General features: G+C 53.1%; 2 protein-coding genes across 2 annotated transcripts in view; one reads left to right on the top strand and one right to left on the bottom strand.

Annotated features, from left to right (window-relative positions):
- Positions 1–24806, top strand: part of LOC122546194 (uncharacterized) — a 655534-nt gene that overhangs the window by 438852 nt on the left and 191876 nt on the right. The gene's annotated exons all lie outside the window — the stretch shown is intronic.
- Positions 1–24806, bottom strand: part of scrib (scribble planar cell polarity protein) — a 176230-nt gene that overhangs the window by 57534 nt on the left and 93890 nt on the right. The window contains exons 15-16 of the mRNA XM_087987775.1: positions 24211–24522; positions 16193–16255 (exon numbers count right to left, since the gene is read on the bottom strand). Of these exons, the coding sequence (XP_087843901.1) occupies positions 16193–16255; positions 24211–24522 (375 nt within the window). The remainder of the gene's footprint in view (positions 1–16192; positions 16256–24210; positions 24523–24806) is intronic.

Here is a 24806-nt window from a genome sequence, read left to right as displayed (position 1 = left end):
AGAGAATGTCACTGTGTCTGCCTGGTAAACGGCCACACCTTTAACTGGGAGATACTGCCAATACCTCCGTGGCATACAGTCACCTCTGTGTTTAAGCAAGGAAAATATCTATTAAGCCCAGACGAAAATAATCTTGCGATAGTCCCAAGCATAATGAGACAGCAAGCAGACAAACCGATGCTGGAGCAGAAAAGGAGCTGGTTAATAGGAGCTAGAAAATTTTCAAGGATAACGTTAATAACCAGAGTGAGGGGGTAGGGGGTTATATGTCATCAGAAATGGAGATCCCAGTGTTAATTGCCCTGGGTGCAAATAACAACAGAGCATAAAGACAGCCAGTCAGCCCAGTGAGTCTGTGCTGGCTCTCTGTACGGTAATCTGGTCAGTCCCCTCCCCGTCTCCCTACAACTTCCATTCCCCTCAAATCCCTGTCCAATTTGCTTTTGAAACTGTTCCTTGTCTCTCTATCCAGCCCTGTAGTGGACAGTGTGTCCCAGGTCACTGCCATTTGCTGTGTCATCCAGTTTTCCTCACCTTCCCCTGTGCCTCTTACCCGGAATCTTCAATCTCTCTCTCCCCCCAGTCCTTGCAGCATCAGCTAATGGTGAGACATTTCCTCGTCTACCCTACACAAACCAGTCAGAATCTCGTCCACCTCGATCGATCGGATCTCCCTCAATGCTTCTGCTCCGAGGAGATTCTCCAACCTCACCCGGAACTGAAATCCCTCATCCCTGGGACCATTCTGGTAAATCTCTCGGCACCCTCTCAGAGTCCCTCACATCCTTCCTGAGGGGTGGGGGGTATGACTGGAACTCTGGCCTAAGCAGGGTCTGATCAAGGTTCACAGTCTCTTTACTGCTTTCTCTATGTTTGAAGTCCAGAGCCCCATGTGCTTTACTAACCACCCTCTCTGTGTCCACCACCATCGAAATTGCATGTATATGAAAGCCCAGCTCCCTCTGTCCCTGCAAACCCCTCAGAACTGCATTCTGATACCTCTCTTCCAGGTATTCCCAGCTTGAAGTTCGATTCCTCTCGCTGACAGGATTTCCGTACAATCTTCAGAACCGTATCACTTTGTATATACCCCCTCTCCCTGTCCCTTTGGGTAAAATATATCCCCTCACCCTCTGTATTCAACTCCATCTGTCATTTGTCTGAAGCATGGTTGTAAATTGCTCATGATCAGGGGTTAAATATTGCAAGTGATACTAGGTCTTTTGAGCGGATGGAGAGTTTTATTGATTAACAATATTATGGAATAGGGAGGGAGGATTGATGAAAATCAGGGGAGAACCCTACAGTTACAGGAATATGGGAAGGTTTGAAATGCTGCTGTATATAGTAACAGGTCTGTAGAGGTAACGGCAGCACAGTGGCTCAGTGGTTAGCACTGCTGCCTCACAGCACCAGGGTCCCAGGTTCAATTCCTGCCTTGGGTGACTGTGTGGAGTTTGGACATTCTCCCAGTTTCCTCCCACAGTCCAAAGATGTGCAGGTCAGGTGAATTGGCCATACTAAATTGCCCATGGTGTTAGGTGCATTAGTCAGAGGGAAATGGGTCTGGGTGGGTTACTCTTCGGAGGGTCGGTGTGGACTGGTTGGGCCGAAGGGCCTGTTTCCACACTGTAGGGAATCTAATATAAAAACTCATCATACTGCTGTGAGCTGAGCAAAAGAGCAAACCTTCTTCCCCAGGAAAGCAGCAGTGAACTCGGAGAGCAGTAAAGGCCACAGGAACAGGTGGTGGCCATTCAGCCCGCTAAGCCTCCCCGGCCATTCAATTCAATAAGGGCTGACCACCTGCCTGACGGCCATTTCTCTGCATAATCCTCATATGTTCCGCGATGTCATTCATCTCCAGAAATCTATTGATCTCGGTCTTGACAATGCTCATGACTAAAGCTTCTACAGCCCTCTGGGGTAGAGAATTTCCAAGATTCATCACAATCCTAAAGACTTACAATACAGATGGATGGTCTTTGTGGTTTTCATAAATGACTTGGATGAACAAAGAACATCACAGCACAGGAACAGGCCCTTCGGCCCTCCAAGCCTGCGCCGATCCAGGTCCTCGATCTAAACCTGTCGCCTGGTTTCTAAGGATCTGTATCCCTCTGCTCCCTGCCCATTCATGTGTCTATCTAGACACATCTTAAATGACACTATCATTCCCACCCCCACCACCTCTGCTGGTAATGTGTTCCAGGCCCCACCACAACTAGCCACGAAACGACACAGCCAGCTATCCTTAGTAGCCACACACTCAGATGACAAGCAACATGAGTTCGACTGGGACAACACTACTATTATAGGACAAGCCAAACAGAGAACAGCCAGGGAATTCCTAGAGGCATGGCACTCATCCACAGATTCTATCAATAAACACATCGAGCTGGACGCAATATACCGGCCACTGCAGCGGACAGCTGGAACTGACAACCGGAAGCGGCAGAGACAAACCACTATAAATGCCGGAAGAAACATCACAGAAGCGCTTCACAGGAGGCTCCCAAGCACTGAGGATGTCACCTAGACAGGGGACGAAACATCTGCAACACAAATTCCCAGCTCGGCGAACAGAACCACTACATTTCCTCCCAGAATCCAAAGATGTGCAGCTGAGGTGAATTGGCCATGCTAAATTGCTGTAGGTGCATTAGTCAGGGGTGAATGTAGGGGAATGGATCTGGGTGGGTTGCTCTTCGGAAGGTCGGTGTGGATTTGTTGGGCCAAAGGGCCTGTTTCCACACTGTAGGGAATCTAATCTAAAAATCTAACCTCTTCAGGTTCACTGTCTCAATGCTTAACAGCATCAAGGAGACCGCCCTGAATGCATTTCCACAAGGGTGTGCACTGGCTACTCCAATCAAAACGGTCATGGACAGATCAACTTATGGTAAATAGTTGATCCCTTGTGATGGTTCTCTCATCACCCTTGTTAATTCACAAAACGTGGGTATAACTGATTGGGCCAACATTTGCTGACTATTCCTGGTTGCAGGTGATGAGTTGCCTTCTTCAACTGCAACAGTCCACGAGCTGAATGTATTTCAGGCTGAAGAGGGGCAGTAATTTCTGATGGTAATTTCAGGAGAACCTCCTTGATCAGTCCAACTGGAATGGAGGCTTTGCTGGAGCTGGTGTTGGGGAATGAAGTGGGTCAAGGAGACACGGGTTTGAGGGGGAGAAATGGGGTAAGACTGATCACTGTACAAAGTTTGGATTAGTAACAGAATAACAGGAAACAAACTGAGCTGTTAAATTAAAAGAGGGTAAAGTGGAATGTGAAGGCAGAGGGGGAATCAAGGCAGAATAAAATGGAACCAGAGATGGCAGATCGAACTGTAATGAACAACGGGTGATCTTTGAGGAGATGATTCAGATACAGGCTGTGTCTATTCCAACAAGGAGGAAAGGTGAAGAAGTCAGACCTACAGCTCCTTGGGTGATCAGGGAGGGAGAGAATATGATAAAACACAAAGGAAGGGTATATGATGCTTGTCAGTCAATTCATCAAGAGAACACAGGTTCAAATACAATGAGTTAAGAGAGGAAGTGAAGAGATTTCAAACGATCAAGAGGAGAATTAGAGAACAACAGCTCTAAATCCTGCACTAATGTGTAAGAGTAAGTAGATAGCAAGTGTGGGAGCTGTTAGGAACAAAGGAGGACATAAATGTTCAGAGGTGCAGGGCAAGGTGAGAATATTTCCCAAGTACTTGAATAGAACCTTAGTTAACATGGAATATTGGAATACATATGGAATATTGGAGTTCAGGCCAATCAAATCAATGATGATGTTAGGACGTGGTAGAGCAGACCTGGGCTCAAATGGCCCTACTCGTTACCCTTATTTGTAAGTTCTCATTCACACTGAGGATATGATCATTGTGTGGTGTGGCTCTCTAGCTGGAAAGATACGGAACAAATCCAGGAGGGCTAGGGAAGCAACAGCAGCAGCAGCAGAATGGTATTCAACTTCAACCTGTACACTCATGGTCTGGTGTTCCTCCTCTGCCATTACCATCAAACTCAGTGAAACCTGAGTCAAAGATTTAAACTCTGTGCAGGGGATGTGGATGTCGCTGGCTGGCATTTATGAGAGTCACAGAGACATTCAGCATCGATACAGGTCCTTTGGCCCACCATTCTGGATTAGTGGTGCTGGAAGAGCACAGCAATTCAGGCAGCATCCGAGGACAGGCAAAATCGACGTTTCGGGCAAAAGCCCTTCATCAGGATTCCTGATGAAGGGCTTTTGCCCGAAACGTCGATTTTGCCTGTCCTCGGATGCTGCCTGAATTGCTGTGCTCTTCCAGCACCACTAATCCAGAATCTGGTTTCCAGCATCTGCAGTCATTGTTTTTACCTCTTTGGCCCACCATGTCTATGGTGACCATCAAACTACACTAATTCCATTCTCCTGCACTTGCTCCATAGCCAACTGTGCCCTGGCATTTTAAGCTCATCCAGATGCTTCTGCAAGAGTATTTGCCTCCACCACCCTCTCATTTCCTTATTCTACTGCCCTCTGGGTGAAACAAACCTTCCTCAGATCTCGGCCAAACCACTTAATCCTCATCTTTAACCCCTCAGGTCTCAGGCACAGGAAAATAATTCTCTCAACCTACTCTGCCTATACCTCCTTTAATGCTGTAAATCTCAATCAGACCACCCTCTACTCCAGGGAAAACAAACGCTGCCTATCCAGCTTCTCCTTAGAAATGAAACTGTCCAGCCCAGGCAACATCCTGGTGAATCTCCTCTGCATGCTCTCCAGCGACAATCACACCCTGCTGACAGTGTGGCGACCAGAATACCCACAATATGCTGTCTGTGGCCTGACCAATGTTAGGTAATAAAATACAGGAGCAGAATTAGGCCATTCAGTCCATCAAGTCTGCTCCACTGTTCAATCATGGCTGACATGTTTCTCAGTCCCATTCTCCAGGCTTTTCTCTGTAACCCTTGATCCTCTTACCAAACAAGATCCTATCCATCTCTGTCTTAAATACCCTCAATGACTTGGCCTCTAGAGAGTCACTCCCCCCACCCCCGCGCGCCCCCCCCCCCCCCCGACTGAAGAAATTCCTCCTCATCACAGTTCTAACGACAGTCCCTTCATTGTGAGGTTATGCTCGAGTCCCGGTCTCTCCTATTAGTGGAAACATCTTCCGTGTTCACTCTATCCAGGCCCCTCGGTATTCTCTAAGTTTAATCAGATTCCCCTCATCTTTCTAAACTCGATTGAGTTCAGACCCAGAGTCCTCAACCGCTCGTCATATGACAAGCCCTTCATCCCCGGGATCATTCTTGTAAACCTCCTCTGGACCCTCTCCAACACCAGCATATCTTTCCTTTGATACAGGGTCCAAAACTATATTTCACAATATTCCAAATGGAGTCTTACCAGAGTCTTCTCCAGCCCCAGCAGTTCCTCCCTGCTCTTGTATAAACTTGTAACGTACCAGTCAATTGAGGGCGAAGTAGAAATGAAGGCAAACATGACTAAGAATGAGGCCAGGCAGGGAAACACTGCTGAGGGAGTGGGGAGGTGGTCGGAAATACATGTGATTCAATGTGAGAAGTATAATAAGCAAGGTTGGTAAACTTAGAGCTCTGGTTAATACTGGAGCTGTCACATTATTGTGATTATGGAGACTTGTCTGAAAGAGGGATAGGACTGGCAGCTGAATGTCCCAGGATTGAGATGTTTCAGGTGTGATAGAAGGGGATGTTAAAGGGGTGGGGGATGTTGTATTAATGGTGAAGGATTGTCTCACAGCTGTATTGAGGGAGCACACATCGAGGAGGCACCTCAGGAATAGGAAAGGTAAAATCACAACTACAGGCCTCCCTACAGCCAGTGGGGTATAGAGGAGAGAATATGGAGACAGATTTTGGAAAGATATAAAAACAGCAGGGTTGTTGTGGTGGGTGATGCTAACTTCCACTATAATAACTGGGACACACTTTGTACTAGGGACTTGGATGGGGCAGAATTTTAAGAGCCATTCATCCAAGGACTGTTACCCCTATTCATGAGTATATTAAAATACACAGTATTATGGTCATTACTCCCAAAATGCTCCCCCACTGAAACTTCACTCACCTGGCTAAGCTCACCTTTCCCAAAACCAGGTCCAGTATAATCCCTTCTCTGGTTGGACTGTTAAACTGGGGGAGTGCAAACTACACCAATATTCAGTCATGTTGCGGCTGTACAGGACATTGGTTAGGCCATTGTTGGAATATTATGTGCAATTCTGGTCTCCTTCCTATCAGAAAGATGTTGTGAAACTTGAAAGGGTTCAGAAAAGATTTACAAGGATGTTGCCAGGGTTGGAGGATTTGAGCTATAGGGAGAGGCTGAACAGGCTGGGGCTGTTTTCCCTGGAGCGTCGGAGGCTAAGGGGTGACCTTATAGAGGTTTACAGAATTATGAGGGGCATAGATAGGATAAATAGACAAGGTCTTTTCCCTGGGGTCGGGGAGTCTAGAACTAGAGGGCATAGGTTTAGGGTGAGAGGGGAAAGATATAAAAGAGACCTACGGGGCAACTTTTTCACACAGAGGGTGGTACATGTATGGAATGAGCTGCCAGAGGAAGTGGTGGAGGCTGGTACAATTGCAACATTTAAAAGGCATCTGGATGGATATATGAATAGGGAGGGTTTGGAGGGATAGGGGTCGGGTGCTGGTAAATGGGACTGGATTAGGAATGTTGGTTTTCTCGTTGAGCTGGAGGATTCATTTCCAGACATTTTGTCACCCTACTAGGTAACATCTTCAGTGGGCCTCCGGTCAAAGCATTGTTTACAATTCCTGCTTTCTATTTATATGTTTGGATTTCTTTGGGTTGATGTCATTTTTTGTTCTTTTTCTCAGTGGGTGGAAGATGGGGTCTAACTCGATGTGTTTGCTAGTGCTTCCAAATAAACCTGTTGGACTATAACCTGGTGTAGTGTGATTTTTAACTTTGTACACCCCAGTCCAACATTGGCACCTCCAACTCAGCACTAGATCAGCTTAGGATGTCTCGTTGGCACAGATGAGTTGGACTGAAGGGTCTATTTCCTGCTGAATGACTCTATGACTTCCTACTTATTAATGTGAACATGTTCGAGAATTTCAGCATCCCTGGTTACAATGTCCTTCTCCTCTATCAATCCACGAGAAGTATTCACATACTGACCACCTCTAACTGCTCTGCCTTCTGAACTATTTGGTGCAAGCACACCCACAATGCAGTTAGGGAGGGCATTCCAGGCTGAATGGCAGAACTAGCCTGAAGGACTGTACGGTCTCATCTTGCTCCTTTGTTTGTCCCTTTGCTTTTCAATGCCAACAGCTCTACCTGAGTTAATCACACTCTTACACAAACATTATAATCAGCTCTTCTATAACATGATGGTTGCTTTCATGTACAACCCCAGGTTATAGAAAAACCATACTTTAGAAACAGTGCTTAAAGTGCATGACAACCAACACCACGTTTTAGAATTTTACACAATTATGATGCGATTAGGCAAAATTTAGGAGGCATAGGATGGGGAAGGAAACTGCAGGGGATGGGCACAATTGAAATGTGGAGTTTATTCAAGGAACAGCTACTGCGTGTCCTTGATAAGTATATACTAATCAGGCAGGGAGGTAGTTGTTCAGAGGGGGAGCCATAGTTTACTAAAGAACTTGAAGCTCTTGTCAAGAGGAAGAAGACGGCATTTGTGAGGATGAGGCGTGAGAGTTATGGGGCTGGAGAGTTATAAATTAACCAGAAAAGAACTAAAGAGAGGGCTAAGAAGAGTCAGGAGGGGACATGAGAAGTTGTTGGCTCAGGAAGGGGCCGTTTGGCCCTCCAAGCCCGAGCTGACCCAAGTCCACTGTCTAAACCCAATTCCTAAGCATCCGTAACCCTCTGCTCCTCACCTTCTCATGCATCTGTCCAGACACATCTTAAATGAATCGACCGTGCCTGCCTCTATCACCTCTGCTGACAACGTGTTCCAGACACCCACCACCCTCTGTGTGAGGTACTTACTGCGTGTATCCCCCTTAAACTTTCCACCTCTCACCTTGAAAGTATGACCTCTCGTTATTGAATCCTTCCCCCTGGGAAAAAGCTTGTCTCTATCCACCCTGTCTATACCCTTCATGATTTTGTAAACCTCAATCAGGTCTCCCCCTCAATCTTCTTTTTTCTAATGAAAACAATCCTAACCTACTCAACCTCTCTTCATAGCTAGCACCTTCCATACCAGGCAACATCCACGTAAACCTTCTCTGCACCTTCTCCAAAGCGTCCACATCCTTTTGGTAATGTGGCGACCAGAACTGTACACAGTATTTTAAATGCAGCATAACCAAAGTCTTGTACAATTTTAACATGACTTGCCAGCTCTTATACTCAATACCCCGTCCAATTAAGGCAAGCATACTATATGACTTCTTGACCACTCTATCCACCTGTGCAGCCACCTTCAGGGTACAATGGACCTGCACTCCCAGATCTCTCTGCCCATCAACTTTTCCCAAGGCTCTTCCGTTCATTGTATAATTCGCTCTAGAATTAACTTCCCAAAATACATCACCTCACATTTGCCTGGATTGAGCTCCATCTGCCACTTCTCTGCCCAACTCTCCAGTCTATCTATATCCTCCTGTATTCTCTGACAGTCCCCTATGCTTTCTGCTACTCCACCAATCTTCGTGTCATCTACAAACTTGCTGATCATACCAACAATGCCCTCTTCCAGATCATTGATGTCTATCACAAACAACAGTGGCCCTAATACTGATCCCTGTGGGACACCACTGGTCACCTTTCTCCATTTTGAGAAACTTCCTTCAACTACTACTCTCTGTCTCCTGTTGCTCAACCAGTTCTTTATCCACCTCGCTAGAACACCCTGCACATCATATGACTTCACATGGATCAGGGCAAACCCTAAGGCCTTCTACAGATATATCAGGAATAAAAGAACGACTAGAGTAAGATTAGGGCCAAAGACAATAGTGGAAAGCTGTGTGTGGAATCTGAGGACATAGGGAAGGTCTTAATGAATAATTTTCATCAGTATTGATGAGGCCAATGTTAGTGAGAATACAGAGATACAGGCTACTAGATTAGATGGGATTGAGGTTGACAAAGAGGAGGTTTTAGCAATTTTGGAAGATCTGGAAATGGATAAGACTCGTGGGCCGGATGGGATTTATCCTCGGATTCTCTGGGAGGTCAGGGAGAAGATTGCAGAGCCTTTGGCTTTGATCTTTATGTCATCATTGTCAAAAGGAGTAGTGCCAGAAGACTGGAGGATAGCAAATGTTGTTCCCTTGTTTAGGAAGGAAAGTCGGGACAGCCCTGGAAATTATAGGCCAATGAGCCTCACTTCGGTTGTGGGTAAGGTGTTGTACAAGATTATAAGAGATAGGATTTATAATCATCTGGAAAGGAATAATTTGATTAGGGATAGTCAACACGGTTTTGTGAAGGGTAGATCGTGTCTCACTAACCTTTTTGAGTTCTTCAAGAAGGTGACAAAACAGGTGGGTGAAGGTAAAGCAATTGATGTGGTGGATATGGATTTCAGTAAGGCGTTTGATAAGGTTCCACATGATATGCTATTGAACAAAATAAGGAGTTTCGGAATTGAAGGTAATTTAGTGGTTTGGATCAGAAGTTGGCTAGCTGAAAGAAGACAGAGGGTGGTGACTGATGGGAAATGTTCATCCTGGAGCTCAGTTATCAGTGGTGGGCTTCAAGGATCGGTTTAGGGGTCACTGCTGTTTGTCATTTTTATAAATGATCTGGAGGTGGGAGTAGATGGGTGGGTCAGTAAATTTGTGGATGACATTAAGGTAGGCAGAGTTGTGGATAGTGCCGACAGATGTTGTGGGTTACAGGGGGACATAGCTAAGCTGCAGAGCTGGGCTAAGAAGTGGCAAATGGAGTTTAATGTGGAAAAGTGTGATATAGTTCACTTTGGAAGTAGTCACGGGAATGCAGGTACTGGGCTAATGGTAAAATTCTTGGCAGTGTAGATGAACAGTGAGATCTCAGAGATCAGGTACATAAATCCCTGAAAGTTGCCACCCAGGTTCATAGGGTTGTTAAGAAGGCATATGGTGTGTTGGTGTTTATTGGTAGGGGGTTGAGCTTCGGAGCCACGAGGCCATGCTTCAGCTGTACAAGACACTGGTAAGGCCACACCTGGAGTACTGCATACAGTTCTGGTCACTACATAATAGGAAGGATGTGGGAGCTTTGGAAAGGGTTCAGAAGAGATTTACTAGGATGTTGCCTGGCATGGAAGGAAGGTCTTACGAGGAAAGGCTGAGGGAACTGAGGCTGTCTTTGTTGGAGAGAATCAGGTTGAGAGGTAATTTATTCGAGACGTATAAGATAATCAGAGGGTTAGATAGGGTGGACAGGGAGAGCCTTTTCCCTCAGAAGGTGATGGCTAGCATGAGGAGACATAGCCTTAAATTGAAGAGTGATAGATTTAGGACGGATATAAGGGGTAGCTTCTTTACTTGGAGAGTAGTAGGGGCATGGAACGGCCTGCCTGCAACAGTAGTAGACTCGCCGCATTAAGGGCATTTAAATGGGTATTGGACACACATATGGATAATAATAGATCAGTGTAGGCTAGATGGACTTCAAATTATTTTCACAGACCTGTGCAACATCGAGGGCTGAAGGCCCTGTACTGCGCTGTAACGTTCCATGTTCCAATAAAGAGAAAGGGTGGGACCAACATATCATAGGATACCCAGCATTGGGTAAAGAGCAAAAGGGAGGCTGATGGCAGCTACCGAGGACTCAACACAGCAACACAGGTTCCAATCCTACCAAGGCAGGTGGGGGAATTTCAATTCATTTCCTTAAAGATCTGGAATGATGACTGTGAATCCCTGTCGATGACTGGAAAACCTGTCTGGTTCACTAATGTCCTTTAGGGAAGGATCCTTACCCATTCTGGCCTACATGTGACTCCAGACCCATAGCCACGCAGGTAACCCAAATAAACAATGGCCTAGTCAGCAACACCTTCAGCCCACAGATGAATACATTAAGATAGGCTGAGCAGTGGCAAATGGATTTCAATCCAGATAAAAGTGAGGTGATGCACTTGGGCGAGAGAATACAGGATGGACTGTAGGACCCTGGGAATCCCTGAGGATCACTGTGTATGTGCACTGGTCCCTTAAGGTATCAGGGCAGGTGGGTAAAGGGAGGGAGGCCTATGGGATAGTTGCCTTTATTATCCGAGGCACAGAGTTGAAGAGCAGGGAGGTGATGCTGGAACTGTCTAAAACATTGGTTAGGCCACAGTGAGAGTACGGTGTGCAGTTCTGGAATTCACATCATGGGAGGGATGTGCGTGCACAGGAGAGGGTGCTCAGGAGATTTCCCAGGATGTGGCCTGGGCTGGAGAGATTGCCAGACTGGGATTGTTTTCCAGGGAGCAGAGGAGACTGACAGGGGACTTGGTTGAGATGGATAAAATTGATGGGCACAGAAAGGGTTGATAGCAAGAAACTTTGCTCTTGATCAATAACTGGGTCAAAGATTTAAAGACGGGGGCAGTGTGTTTACAGGAGATGTGAGGGTACATTTTTTCAGACAGGGGGTTGTGGTGGAATGTCTGGAATTCTCTGCCCGTAAGGGTGGGAGAGGCAGAAACCCTCAAAATTCAAATAGTATCTATGAGTGCACTTATGATGCAAAGGCATACGAGACTATTCAAAATGGATTCAAATAATTGTGATCCTTTTAAACTGACTCACACTCAATGGGCCGATGGGCCTTTTCTGTGCTGTGTTGTATCTGAGAGTGCATTCCTTGTGCAATAGCAAGGGAGAGAAGTCGGGGCCTCCCTGACACAGACATCACGGGGGTGGGGTGGGGGTCTCATTTACATTACTAATAGCAGAGATATCCTCATATACAGTGGGCAATGTATTTACACATATTCGAGTCAAAGGGAGTTACAGTCCCACCAGAGCATGGGGCTGCTCTCACATTTGAGAGAGACAATGTGATGTTTAACCCAAGGATCATTATGCCTCAGGGGAGGGGAGAGGTGGAGAAGGACTGTCCTTCATGGTCACCTCAGTCAGTGCTGTTAACAGCACTCTATGTCACAAACCAACTGTCCAGTCCCAGGGGAATTATATCCCACATAAACATTGGGAACAAAAGGGCTAACATTCTTACACTGGCATGTAAAGGTGAATATATTCTCAATGTACACCAGGATTACAGCAAACTTATACCACTCAAACTGAGCATTGTGGTCAGTAGACATTACTTCAGACAGAATCTGTATCCCAGATCCAACAGGGTCTAGCTTATAACAGTTAACTGCCTGTAAATTATGGAGGCATCCTGTGTTCACAAAATGAATGAATTAAATACAAGCTTTTGATTTACCATGAGAAGCAGAGATGGGTAGAAAGACCCTTTTTTGATGCTAATCCAACACAGATAAAGAAAATGCAACATGGTGTGAGATTTGGAGGTCACCCTGCAGGTGGTGACGTTCCCATGTACTAGCTGCCCCTGTCCTTACAGGCAGGAAAAGTTACAGGATCGGAAGGTACTGTTGAAGGAAGCTTGGGGAGACACTGCAGCATATCTTGGAGATGGTACTGTCTCCTGCCACTGAGTCAGTGCTATGGGGAGTCACTGTTGGAGATGGCACTGTCTCCTGCCTCAGAGCCAGCGGTGAGGGGAGTCACTGTTGGAGATGGTACTGTCTCCTGCCTCAGAGCCAGCGGTGAGGGGAGTCACTGTTGGGAGATGGTACTGTCTCCTGCCTCAGAGCCAGCGGTGAGGGGAGTCACTGTTGGAGATGGCACTGTCTCCTGCCTCAGAGCCAGCGGTGAGGGGAGTCACTGTTGGAGATGGCACTGTCTCCTTCCTCAGAGCCAGCGGTGAGGGGAGTCACTGTTGGAGATGGCACTGTCTCCTGCCTCAGAGCCAGCGGTGAGGGGAGTCACTGTTGGAGATGGTACTGTCTCCTGCCTCAGAGCCAGCGGTGAGGGGAGTCACTGTTGGAGATGGCACTGTCTCCTGCCTCAGAGCCAGCGGTGAGGGGAGTCACTGTTGGGAGATGGTACTGTCTCCTGCCTCAGAGCCAGCGGTGAGGGGAGTCACTGTTGGAGATGGCACTGTCTCCTGCCTCAGAGCCAGCGGTGAGGGGAGTCACTGTCGGGAGATGGTACTGTCTCCTGCCTCAGAGCCAGCGGTGAGGGGAGTCACTGTTGGGAGATGGTACTGTCTCCTGCCTCAGAGCCAGCGGTGAGGGGAGTCACTGTCGGGAGATGGTACTGTCTCCTGCCTCAGAGCCAGCGGTGAGGGGAGTCACTGTTGGGAGATGGCACTGTCTCCTGCCTCAGAGCCAGCGGTGAGGGGAGTCACTGTTGGGAGATGGTACTGTCTCCTGCCTCAGAGCCAGCGGTGAGGGGAGTCACTGCTGGAGATGGCACTGTCTCCTGCCTCAGAGCCAGCGGTGAGGGGAGTCACTGTTGGAGATGGCACTGTCTCCTACCACAGAGCCAGCGGTGAGGGGAGTCACTTGGAGATGGTACTGTCTGCTGCCACAGAGTCAAGTCAGTGCTATGGGGAGTCACTGTTGGAGATGGTGCGAGAGGAGACAATCAAGTGGTTGCTTTCACCTGGATGACCACAGGGTGACAGTTGTTACAGTATTCAGTTCACTATGTCTGCACCAGCTTGGGGAATTTTGGCATAATGACTGGATGGTGTCAAGCTTTGAGTGTTGTTGGAGCTGCACCCATCCAGACAAGTGGGGAGTGTTTGATCACACTCCTGACCTATGCCTTGTGGATGATGGACAGGTGGTGAATTCCTGGTCACTGACCTGCTGTTGTAGCCACACTATTCATATGACTAGTCCAGGTGAGTTTCTGATCAAGGGTCACTTCCAGGATGCTGCTATTGGAAAGGTCATAGAAACATAGGAATTAGGAGTGGGAGTAGGCCCTTTGAGCCTGCTTGCCCATTTAACATTCCTTGCCGGATCTTATTCTAGTCTCCACTCCACTCGCCTGCCTGCACCCCCTAGTCCTTTATCCCAGGATTCGCCAGAAACCGTGATTTCTTTCTTGAATCTGTTGATCGATTCTACCCCACAGCACACTGCGGCAGTCAGTTCCATAAATTCACACCCTCAGAGAAGAGGTTTCTCATCATTATGTTGAACTGGCTTCCTCTCACTCCATATCTATGCCCTTTTGTTCAAATCAGTCCCACACAAGGGGGGAGAAAGTGAGGTCTGCAGATGCTGGAGATCAAAGTTGAAACTTTATTGCTGGAACAGCACAGCAGGTCAGGCAGCATCCAGGGAACAGGAGATTCGACGTTTCGGGCACAGGCCCTTCTTCAGGAATGAGCAGAGAGTGTTGACCAACTTTCCAAGTCCATCTTATCAATCTTAGCATTTTAAATACCTCAGTCAGATCCTTCCTCAGTCTTCTGAACTCCAGTGAGTATAAGTCTGAGGTGTTCAGCTGCTCCTTGTGCACCAGCCCTTTCATCCCCGGAATCAATGTGGTGACCCTCCTCTGAACAGCTTCCAGTGCCACACATCCTTCCTCAAGTAAGGACACCACAACTGGACACAATATTCCAGGTGTGGTCTCACCAAAGCCTTATCTCATTGTAACCACATTTCCTTACACTTCCAATCCGGTCTTTTAGCATTAAATGCCAAGATTCCATTTGCCTTTATCCTATGCTACACCTGCATACCCACTTGCACAAGGACACCCAGATCCCTCTGCATAAATACAGTTTGAATCCGCTTCTCATTTAAATAATAAATTGCCCTTTTATTTTTCTGGCCAAATGGAAAACCTCGCATTTCTCCACCTTAAATTCCATCTGCCAGATTTTGGCCAATTCTCCTAGCCTATCAGTATCCTCCTGTAAACTCTATCTCATCACTGCCTAGTTCCCCATTGATTTTCATAGTGTCCATGAATGTTGTTCTGTTACACTCTGTCCCTGCCTGCAGATCATTTATATCAATGTCGTGGAGATCTGAGCGCTGAACCCTGTGGCACTTCACTAGGTACAGCTCACCACCCAGAGAAGGACCCATTTATCCTGACCCTCTGCTTTCTGACGGTTTCAGTGATGCTCACACCCTAGAACATTGAGAGGCAATGTTTCGCTGCTTCTTGCTGGAGCTGCATATTGCCCTGCACTGAAGTAACACGTCAGCCAAAGCCTGGATACCATCGCGGACTTGCTGCATTTGAACATGGAATACTTCAGTCTCAGAGTCATAGCCGGTGCTGAACATTGCATAAGCTTCAGTGAACATCCCACTCCTGACCTTCAAGTGGAGGGAAAGTCATGCCTGAATTAAGGCACAGTTGACCAGTTTGCATTGAGTAAGGAGACGAAGTGCTTGGGATGTTGGACTGTAATGGAAGAATAGGGGAAAGTGAGGATGGCAGATGCTGGAGATCAGTGTCAAACAGTGTGGCACTGGAAAAGCACAGCAGGTCAGACAGCATCCGAGGAGCAGGAGAGCCAATGTTTCGGGCATAAGCCCTTCATCAGGAAATGGAAGAATGTCCTCGTGATGTTAGGCTATGGTTTACTGAAATAACTTTCCCTCCCCAATTACAAGTAACAACCTTCTCCCCAACCCGTCAGCACCCGTGAAAACCTCCTGAACCAAACATCTAAGATTATTCAAGTGAACAGCTGATAGAACATGAACTCATTTCACAGTCGAGGTGAAATCCTGTTCTGACAAATCACAGTCAGGATTCAATGTTGATGAATACAGCGCAGTAACAGAGATTGTGTTGCTGCTGAATTCAGTGGGGGAGTGGGAAGAGGAACAAGAGGAAGAACAGAATTGAACAAGATCAGAGCATTTAGAACAGGGAACGTGTTCAGCATCTTTTGATGAAATGTACAGGTCCAGCTTGTTACAATGCACTCTCCTTCAGTACTTACCACCTCAATAAAAACATGATCTCTACCAGCACAGACCTTCCACTACAGTGACATGTCACGCTGCATGCAGTCTCCTTACAGCAGGGGACCTCACTCTCCCCAAGCCTTTAAGGAGTAAACCCCATCACATTACACACTGGGCATGCATGTGTAGAGCTGATATAGAAAGGGAACAGTACAGACCTCTTCCTCCTCAATTCGAGCAGGCTCGATCAGCAGATTATTGACTTGATCAAAGGAGACCCCCTGTTAGGATAGGAATCAGCAGAGGCATGCGGATTAGTGGAGCACAGCATCAACCCAGTCAAAACACAGCCCCTGGATGCAGTGTCGAGGATCGCACCAGGCAGACAGACACCAGGCAAGTACAGATACAGATACAGATACAGACAGGACGACAGACTCAACACAACCCTGGGCTCGCAAATTCTTAGCCCAAGTTTGAAGATAATTTGAGGCAGGAAGTGCAAAGATAAGGAATTGACCTGTCTTCTCCTTTGGCAGAGGGCCATGGGTCAGACCCCAAACAAAGACACAGAGAAACAAAAACTGAAATTACTGGAAAAACTCAGCAGGTCTGGCAGCATCTGTGGAGAAAAAAAAGAGTTAACGTTTCGGGTCCAGTGACCATTCTACAGAATGAAGTCACAGCGAACTGGCTGAGGTCCAATTACCCAGCTACTGTTCACCAAGTGCAAGGCATTCTGGTCAAGTCAGGACACAATAATGGCCACTGGACACAAAGAGGCTTTATAAAGATTAACCTTACACTCAGCTTGGAATTCTCATCAATTCCAAATCGACAGATAACCCTTCACTAGGATCATTCAGCCAAACCAGCAGCCTTTAACCTGCAATCGAGTTCAGTGTGACGACAAGGCCTGGGGTATAATGGACAGCTTCCCCACCTCCTTCACTGGATGCTCAGAATCTCAGAACTGAAAGTTGGCGATTCCCATCGATTCAATGTTGAACAATGTGAATGTTATTGCTCTGCTAAGGCCAGGCTCAGCTGCAGCCACAGCCACACTGAATGGAGCCTGCCCACTCCTGTACAAACCCCAGCTGGACGGGAATACACGGATGTGGTCAACTGGAGGGATGACTTGGCTCTGCCTGAAGTAACACTCACCAACGGAGACATGGGGCCTGACAATCATAATGGATCTCTATCATGACACACCAGCTGCTCAGTAACGGACGGATTTCCCCATGGCTCACAACTGCTGAGGACCAACATGTCCACACGCTCTCCTCCCCTCACAGTACCCTCCTCTGCCCTCCTTCAGAGACCACACCCTCCCAGCCCTAACCTTGTGAAACTCGACACAGCTGACAGTGCTCAGTGACCACACAAACCGATCCCTCACCACTGCCCATGCACACAGCCCCTCCCCTGTTCATTAAAGGCCTTAGTCCTGCTCTGTCTCCATGCCTCCCACTGCCCATACTCAGCCCCTCCATATTGGCACTTGCCTCCACATCCCCGAGAACCACCCTGCTATACCACACAGCACACTGAAGCCGAGAGTTCACACTCCTGCACAGACCAGCACTGCCGCCTGGACACAGTGTGGAGAGACAGAAGCAGCCAGCACTGAAAGACAAAAGCACAGTTGAGCAGCAGGGTGTAGCTCAGCAGTGAGAGGAGCTGACAGAGACATGACCAAAGGATGACAGGGAGCTGAAGGGAAACAAACATTAGGGGTCCCATTATTTCTCAAGTTGAAGAATTTGAGAGCCCAGAGAACAGGTCAAACAGCAAACACCAAACCTTTAGTCTGAACATTTTCATCTGATTTTAAAGGAGAGAAGCAGAAACTGTGAAAGAACAGATCAGTGTGGGATCCAGCTGCAAGTGAGAGAGGTGACCAGCTTTCCCAATCATAGCGGGGGGGAGGGGGGCACTGACTGGGGGCTTTTCCCAGTACTCCATGTTCTCACGGATTACAGTACAAAGAAACTTCCCAATTCAGCAGGTTAAACACAAACACATCCTCCCGGAGTACAATCACCTTTCTTGAATGCAAATAGCAATGTGACAACTGAGCCAACAGTACCACATGAACAGCCTTATTTCAATTGAAGCACTCATACAGAGCTGCAATGACAGGCTCATGACTAAGTGCAGGATTATGTAAAGGAGTCGATAGCGATAGCAGGGCACACTAGTGCGGAAATACACCACTCCTGGATTCAGCTAACGCCTGTACTCTTTAGTGGCAACATTCAGTACAGCAGGCCAGTGGAACTGGCTAGGAGAAAGTGAGGACTGCAGATGCTGGAGATCAAAGTCGAGTGTGTGGTGCCGGAAAAGCACAGGTCAGGCAGCATCCAGGGAGCAGAGAATTGATGTTTCGGGCATAAGGCCTTCATCAGCATCTCCTCTTCCCCACATGCTGTCTGACCTGCTGTGCTCTTCCAGCAATACACACTTGACAGTGGGACTGGCTACCCAATTAGACTCAGTCCCCAGCTCACGCTCTCTCAATACACAGGTCTCTGCAAACATTTCCCTCTTCAACAATCTCTCCAATTCCCTTTTGAAAGTTATTTGGAACCTGCTCCCATGACCCCTTTGGACAATGTACTCAGAGCTCACCTTTGACCTTACTTGTGACCTTGTGTCCCACTGTCTCAAAGACTGCATTCCCACAGCCCCTAGTCCGGCCTGGGAGAAAAAGCCCATTCAGGCAGGTTAGAAGGCCCAGGTCATGGCAGTGGAGAACCTGTAGCCAAGTGACAACAGGGACTGGTCAGTTACCGTAGGGATGGGGGAGTGTGTGGGGGAGTGTGTGGGGGGGGGGGGGGGGGGGGGAGTGCGGGGCGGGGGGGGGGGGGGGGGGGGGAGGAGTGCGGGGCGGGGGGGGGGGGGGGGGAGTGCGGGGGGGGGGGAGAGTGCGGGGGGGGGGGAGGAGTGCGGGGGGAGAGTGCGGGGGGGGGGAGGAGTGCGGGGGGGGAGTGCGGGGGGGGAGTGCGGGGGGGGAGTGCGGGGGGGGAGTGCGGGGGGGGAGTGCGGGGGGGGAGTGCGGGGGGGGAGTGCGGGGGGGGAGTGCGGGGGGGGAGTGCGGGGGGGGAGTGCGGGGGGGGAGTGCGGGGGGGGAGTGCGGGGGGGGAGTGCGGGGGGGGAGTGCGGGGGGGGAGGAGAGGGAGTGTGGGGGGGGAGGAGAGGGAGTGTGGGGGGGGAGGAGAGGGAGTGTGGGGGGGGAGGAGAGGGAGTGTGGGGGGGGAGGAGAGGGAGTGTGGGGGGGGAGGAGAGGGAGTGTGGGGGGGGGAGGAGAGGGAGTGTGGGGGGGGAGGAGAGGGAGTGTGGGGGGGGAGGAGAGGGAGTGTGGGGGGGGAGGAGAGGGAGTGTGGGGGGGGAGGAGAGGGAGTGTGGGGGGGGAGGAGAGGGAGTGTGGGGGGGGAGGAGAGGGAGTGTGGGGGGGGAGGAGAGGGAGTGTGGGGGGGAGGAGAGGGAGTGTGGGGGGGGAGGAGAGGGAGTGTGGGGGGGGGAGGAGAGGGAGTGTGGGGGGGGAGGAGAGGGAGTGTGGGGGGGGGAGGAGAGGGAGTGTGGGGGGGGAGAGGGGGAGTGTGGGGGGGGAGAGGGGGAGTGTGGGGGGGGAGAGAGGGAGTGTGGGGGGGGAGAGAGGGAGTGTGGGGGGGGAGAGAGGGAGTGTGGGGGGGAGAGAGGGAGTGTGGGGGGGGAGAGAGGGAGTGTGGGGGGGGAGAGAGGGAGTGTGGGGGGGGAGAGAGGGAGTGTGGGGGGGGAGAGAGGGAGTGTGGGGGGGGGAGAGAGGGAGTGTGGGGGGGGGGAGAGGGAGTGTGGGGGGGGAGGAGAGGGAGTGTGGGGGGGGGAGGAGAGGGAGTGTGGGGGGGGAGGAGAGGGAGTGTGGGGGGGGAGGAGAGGGAGTGTGGGGGGGGAGGAGAGGGAGTGTGGGGGGGGAGGAGAGGGAGTGTGGGGGGGGAGGAGAGGGAGTGTGGGGGGGGAGGAGAGGGAGTGTGGGGGGGGGAGGAGAGGGAGTGTGGGGGGGGAGAGAGGGAGTGTGGGGGGGGAGAGAGGGAGTGTGGGGGGGGGAGAGAGGGAGTGTGGGGGGGGAGAGAGGGAGTGTGGGGGGGGAGAGAGGGAGTGTGGGGGGGGAGAGAGGGAGTGTGGGGGGGGAGAGAGGGAGTGTGGGGGGGGGAGAGAGGGAGTGTGGGGGGGGGGAGAGAGGGAGTGTGGGGGGGGAGAGAGGGAGTGTGGGGGGGGAGAGAGGGAGTGTGGGGGGGGGAGAGGGGGAGAGGGGGGGAGGGGGAGTGTGGGGGGGGGAGGGGGAGTGTGGGGGGGGGAGAGGGAGTGTGGTGGGGGGGGAGAGGGAGTGTGGGGGGGAGAGAGGGAGTGTGGGGGGGGAGAGAGGGAGTGTGGGGGGGGAGAGAGGGAGTGTGGGGGGGGGGGGGAGAGGGGGAGAGGGGGGGGAGGGGGAGTGTGGGGGGGGAGGGGGAGTGTGGGGGGGGGAGAGGGAGTGTGGTGGGGGGGGGAGAGGGAGTGTGGTGGGGGGGGAGAGGGAGTGTGGTGGGGGGGAGAGGGAGTGTGGGGGGGAGAGAGGGAGTGTGGGGGGGAGAGAGGGAGTGTGGGGGGGGAAGAGAGGGAGTGTGGTGGGGGGGGAGGGGGAGAGGGGGGGGAGGGGGAGTGTGGGGGGGGGAGGGGGAGTGTGGGGGGGGAGGGGGAGTGTGGGGGGGGGAGAGGGAGTGCGGGGGGGGAGAGAGGGAGTGCGGGGGGGGAGAGAGGGAGTGCGGGGGGGGAGAGAGGGAGTGCGGGGGGGGGGAGAGAGGGAGTGCGGGGGGGGGGAGAGAGGGAGTGCGGGGGGGGGGGGAAGAGAGAGTGCGGGGGGGGGGGAAGAGAGAGTGCGGGGGGGGGGGGAAGAGAGAGTGCGGGGGGGGGGGAGAGAGAGTGCGGGGGGGGGAGAGGGAGTGCGGGGGGGGGGAGAGGGAGTGCGGGGGGGGAGAGAGTGCGGGGGGGGAGAGGGAGTGCGGGGGGGGGAGAGAGTGCGGGGGGGGGGAGAGGGAGTGCGGGGGGGGGAGAGGGAGTGCGGGGCGCGGGGGGGAGAGAGGGAGTGCGGGGAGGGAGAGGGAGTGCGGGGGGGGAGAGGGAGTGCGGGGGGGGAGAGAGGGAGTGCGGGGGGGGAGAGAGGGAGTGCGGGGGGGGAGAGAGGGAGTGCTGGGGGGGGGGGAGGGAGTGTGGGGGGGGGAGGAGGAGCGTGGGGGGGGAGGAGGAGCGTGGGGGGGGAGGAGGAGCGTGGGGGGGGAGGAGGAGCGTGGGGGGGGAGGAGGAGCGTGGGGGGGAGGAGGAGCGTGGGGGGGAGGAGGAGCGTGGGGGGGAGGAGGAGCGTGGGGGGGAGGAGGAGCGTGGGGGGGGAGGAGGAGCGTGGGGGGGAGGAGGAGCGTGGGGGGGGAGGAGGAGCGTGGGGGGGAGGAGGAGCGTGGGGGGGAGGAGGAGCGTGGGGGGGGAGGAGGAGCGTGGGGGGGGAGGAGGAGCGTGGGGGGGAGGAGGAGCGTGGGGGGGAGGAGGAGCGTGGGGGGGAGGAGGAGCGTGGGGGGGGGGAGGAGGAGCGTGGGGGGGGGAGGAGGAGCGTGGGGGGGGAGGAGGAGCGTGGGGGGGGGAGGAGGAGCGTGGGGGGGGGGGGAGGAGGAGCGTGGGGGGGGGGGGAGGAGGAGCGTGGGGGGGGGGGAGGAGGAGCGTGGGGGGGGGGAGGAGGAGCGTGGGGGGGGGAGGAGGAGCGTGGGGGGGGGAGGAGGAGCGTGGGGGGGAGGAGGAGCGTGGGGGGGAGGAGGAGCGTGGGGGGTGAGGAGGAGCGTGGGGGGTGAGGAGGAGCGTGGGGGGGGAGGAGGAGCGTGGGGGGGGAGGAGGAGCGTGGGGGGGGAGGAGGAGCGTGGGGGGGGAGGAGGAGCGTGGGGGGGAGGAGGAGCGTGGGGGGGAGGAGGAGCGTGGGGGGGGAGGAGGAGCGTGGGGGGGAGGAGTAGCGTGGGGGGGGAGGAGGAGCGTGGGGGGGGGAGGAGGAGCGTGGGGGGGGGAGGAGGAGCGTGGGGGGGGAGGAGGAGCGTGGGGGGGGAGGAGGAGCGTGGGGGGGGAGGAGGAGCGTGGGGGGGGGAGGAGGAGCGTGGGGGGGAGGAGGAGCGTGGGGGGGAGGAGGAGCGTGGGGGGGGAGGAGGAGCGTGGGGGGGGAGGAGGAGCGTGGGGGGGGAGGAGGAGCGTGGGGGGGGAGGAGGAGCGTGGGGGGGAGGAGGAGCGTGGGGGGGGAGGAGGAGCGTGGGGGGGGAGGAGGAGCGTGGGGGGGGAGGAGGAGCGTGGGGGGGGAGGAGGAGCGTGGGGGGGGAGGAGGAGCGTGGGGGGGGAGGAGCAGCGTGGGGGGGGAGGAGCAGCGTGGGGGGGGAGGGGGAGCGTGGGGGGGGAGGGGGAGCGTGGGGGGGGAGGGGGAGCGTGGGGGGGAGGGGGAGCGTGGGGGGGAGGGGGAGCGTGGGGGGGAGGGGGAGTGTGGGGTTGGGGGGGAGGGGGAGTTTGGGGGTGGGGGGGAGTGTGGGGGTGGGGGGGAGGGGGAGTGTGGGGGTGGGGGGAGGGGGAGTGTAGGGGGGAGGGGGAGTGTGGGGGGGGAGGGGGAGTGTGGGGGGGTAGGAGGAGTGTGGGGGGGGAGGAGGAGTGTGGGGGGGGAGGGGGAGTGTGGGGGGGAGGGGGAGTGTGGGGGGGAGGGGGAGTGTGGGGGGGGAGGGGGAGTGTGGGTGGGGAGGGGGAGTGTGGGTGGGGAGGGGGAGTGTGGGGGGGGAGGGGGAGTGTGGGGTGGGAGGGGGAGTGTGGGGTGGGAGGGGGAGTGTGGGGTGGGAGGGGGAGTGTGGGGTGGGAGGGGGAGTGTGGGGTGGGAGGGGGAGTGTGGGGGGGGGGCGGTGGAGTGTGGGGGGGGCGGTGGAGTGTGGGGGGGAGGGGGAGTGTGGGGGGGAGGGGGAGTGTGGGGGGGAGGGGGAGTGTGGGGGGGGCGGTGGAGTGTGGGGGGGGCGGTGGAGTGTGGGGGGGGAGGGGGAGTGTGGGGGGGAGGGGGAGTGTGGGGGGGAGGGGGAGTGTGGGGGGGGAGGGGGAGTGTGGGGGGGGAGGGGGAGTGTGGGGGGGGAGGGGGAGTGTGGGGGGGGAGGGGGAGTGTGGGGGGGGAGGGGGAGTGTGGGGGGGGAGGGGGAGTGTGGGGGGGGGAGGGGGAGTGTGGGGGTGGAGGGGGAGTGTGGAGGGGAGGGGGAGTGTGAGTAGTGTGCGCGTGACAGTAGTGTGCGCGTGACAGTAGTGTGCGCGTGACAGTAGTGTGCGCGTGACAGTAGTGTGCGCGTGACAGTAGTGTGCGCGTGACAGTAGTGTGCGCGTGACAGTAGTGTGCGCGTGACAGTAGTGTGCGCGTGACAGTAGTGTGCGCGTGACAGTAGTGTGCGCGTGACAGTAGTGTGCGCGTGACAGTAGTGTGCGCGTGACAGTAGTGTGCGCGTGACAGTAGTGTGCGCGTGACAGTAGTGTGCGCGTGACAGTAGTGTGCGCGTGACAGTAGTGCCGGAATGGGACATTGATGGGGGGGTGGGGGGAGATGATGGACAGGCAGCTCAGGTCAGATTCCCAGCCTGGTGTTGAATTCTGACCAAGCCAGTCTACTTCCCATGGCCAACAGTGGAACCAAAGCAGTGACAATGATGACAAATGTCTGAGATTGCAGCTCCCTGACCCTCCCTGCTGTGAGGCAATGCACCTTGTCCTCTGGTTTGAATTAAGGGGTTACATGATGCAATTACTGATCACAGATTAACTCTTGCTCCATCTTATTTGCGATGCCCAGTGCACAGCTCAGAGAAATAACCAAACAGCTCCAGGACACTCTGAATAAGAACAACTGAAATCTGACCACCTCTATGGGACACCCAAACCCAACTGAGTCACCACAGGCCTGTGCAAAATCAACATGTCATTAACCCAAGAGAGCAGAGAATGGACTGTGGACAATTCCTAATTGCAGGCAGCATTTTCTGGTCAGTCTCAGCTTGGCACTGGGACACCAGCTGAAGTGAGGTGTGAGCTGCAGCTGTATGGAGTGGTATTTGAAAAGGTTTGGTCACTCCTTCGGGGCTGCCAGTGTACAGCAGAGCCTGTGTGCACCAGCTTGGCCTGATCAGTGCCTAATTGATCCCAGTGTCAGTGATGGTGGCCAGTGCTTTCATCATACCTTAATAGGAGGCTGGGAAAGCCTTTCATCTCTAAACTCCAGGCAATCCTCCAGTGGGCCCATGTCCCCATCCATGTACGGGCTGGACTTAGTGAGTTGGTCACCTTCATCTGGGAGATCAGTGCTGGGCAGGCCCTGCAGCATGGCCAGCACTGTCTCAGGTTTAGGTAGCTTATTAATCTTAAACTGCTTCTTGTAGTGAGGGGTGTCTTTGCGAATCAGTCTTTGCTTCTCAGGAATGTAATCGCCTTCACCAGTTCCTTCCACCTCCTCTTCCCGAATCACAGTGTCTTCGGTGAAACGCACCATAGGCTACAAACCAGACACAAAGCTGTTACCAAGTCGGCAAGTGATCAAGTAAATGATAACACAACGTGCAATTACTCACATTTCTGGACTGTGGTAGTGGTGACATAATGATAATGTCACTGGAGCGGCGCTCCCTCAGCGCTGACCCGCCGACAGTGCGGCACTCCCTCAGCACTGACCCTCCGACAGTGGGGCGCTCCCTCAGCACCGACCCGCCGACAGTGGGGCGCTCCCTCAGCACTGACCCGCCGACAGTGGGGCGCTCCCTCAGCACTGACCCGCCGACA

Source organism: Chiloscyllium plagiosum, unplaced genomic scaffold, assembly GCF_037043375.1.
Source record: "Chiloscyllium plagiosum isolate Xiang-an unplaced genomic scaffold, Cpla_swu_hap1 HiC_scaffold_5, whole genome shotgun sequence".
In the NCBI taxonomy this organism is placed as follows: domain Eukaryota; kingdom Metazoa; phylum Chordata; class Chondrichthyes; order Orectolobiformes; family Hemiscylliidae; genus Chiloscyllium; species Chiloscyllium plagiosum.
The sequence above is the reverse complement of the archived record's forward strand: the minus strand, read 5'-3'. Positions and strand labels throughout refer to the sequence as shown.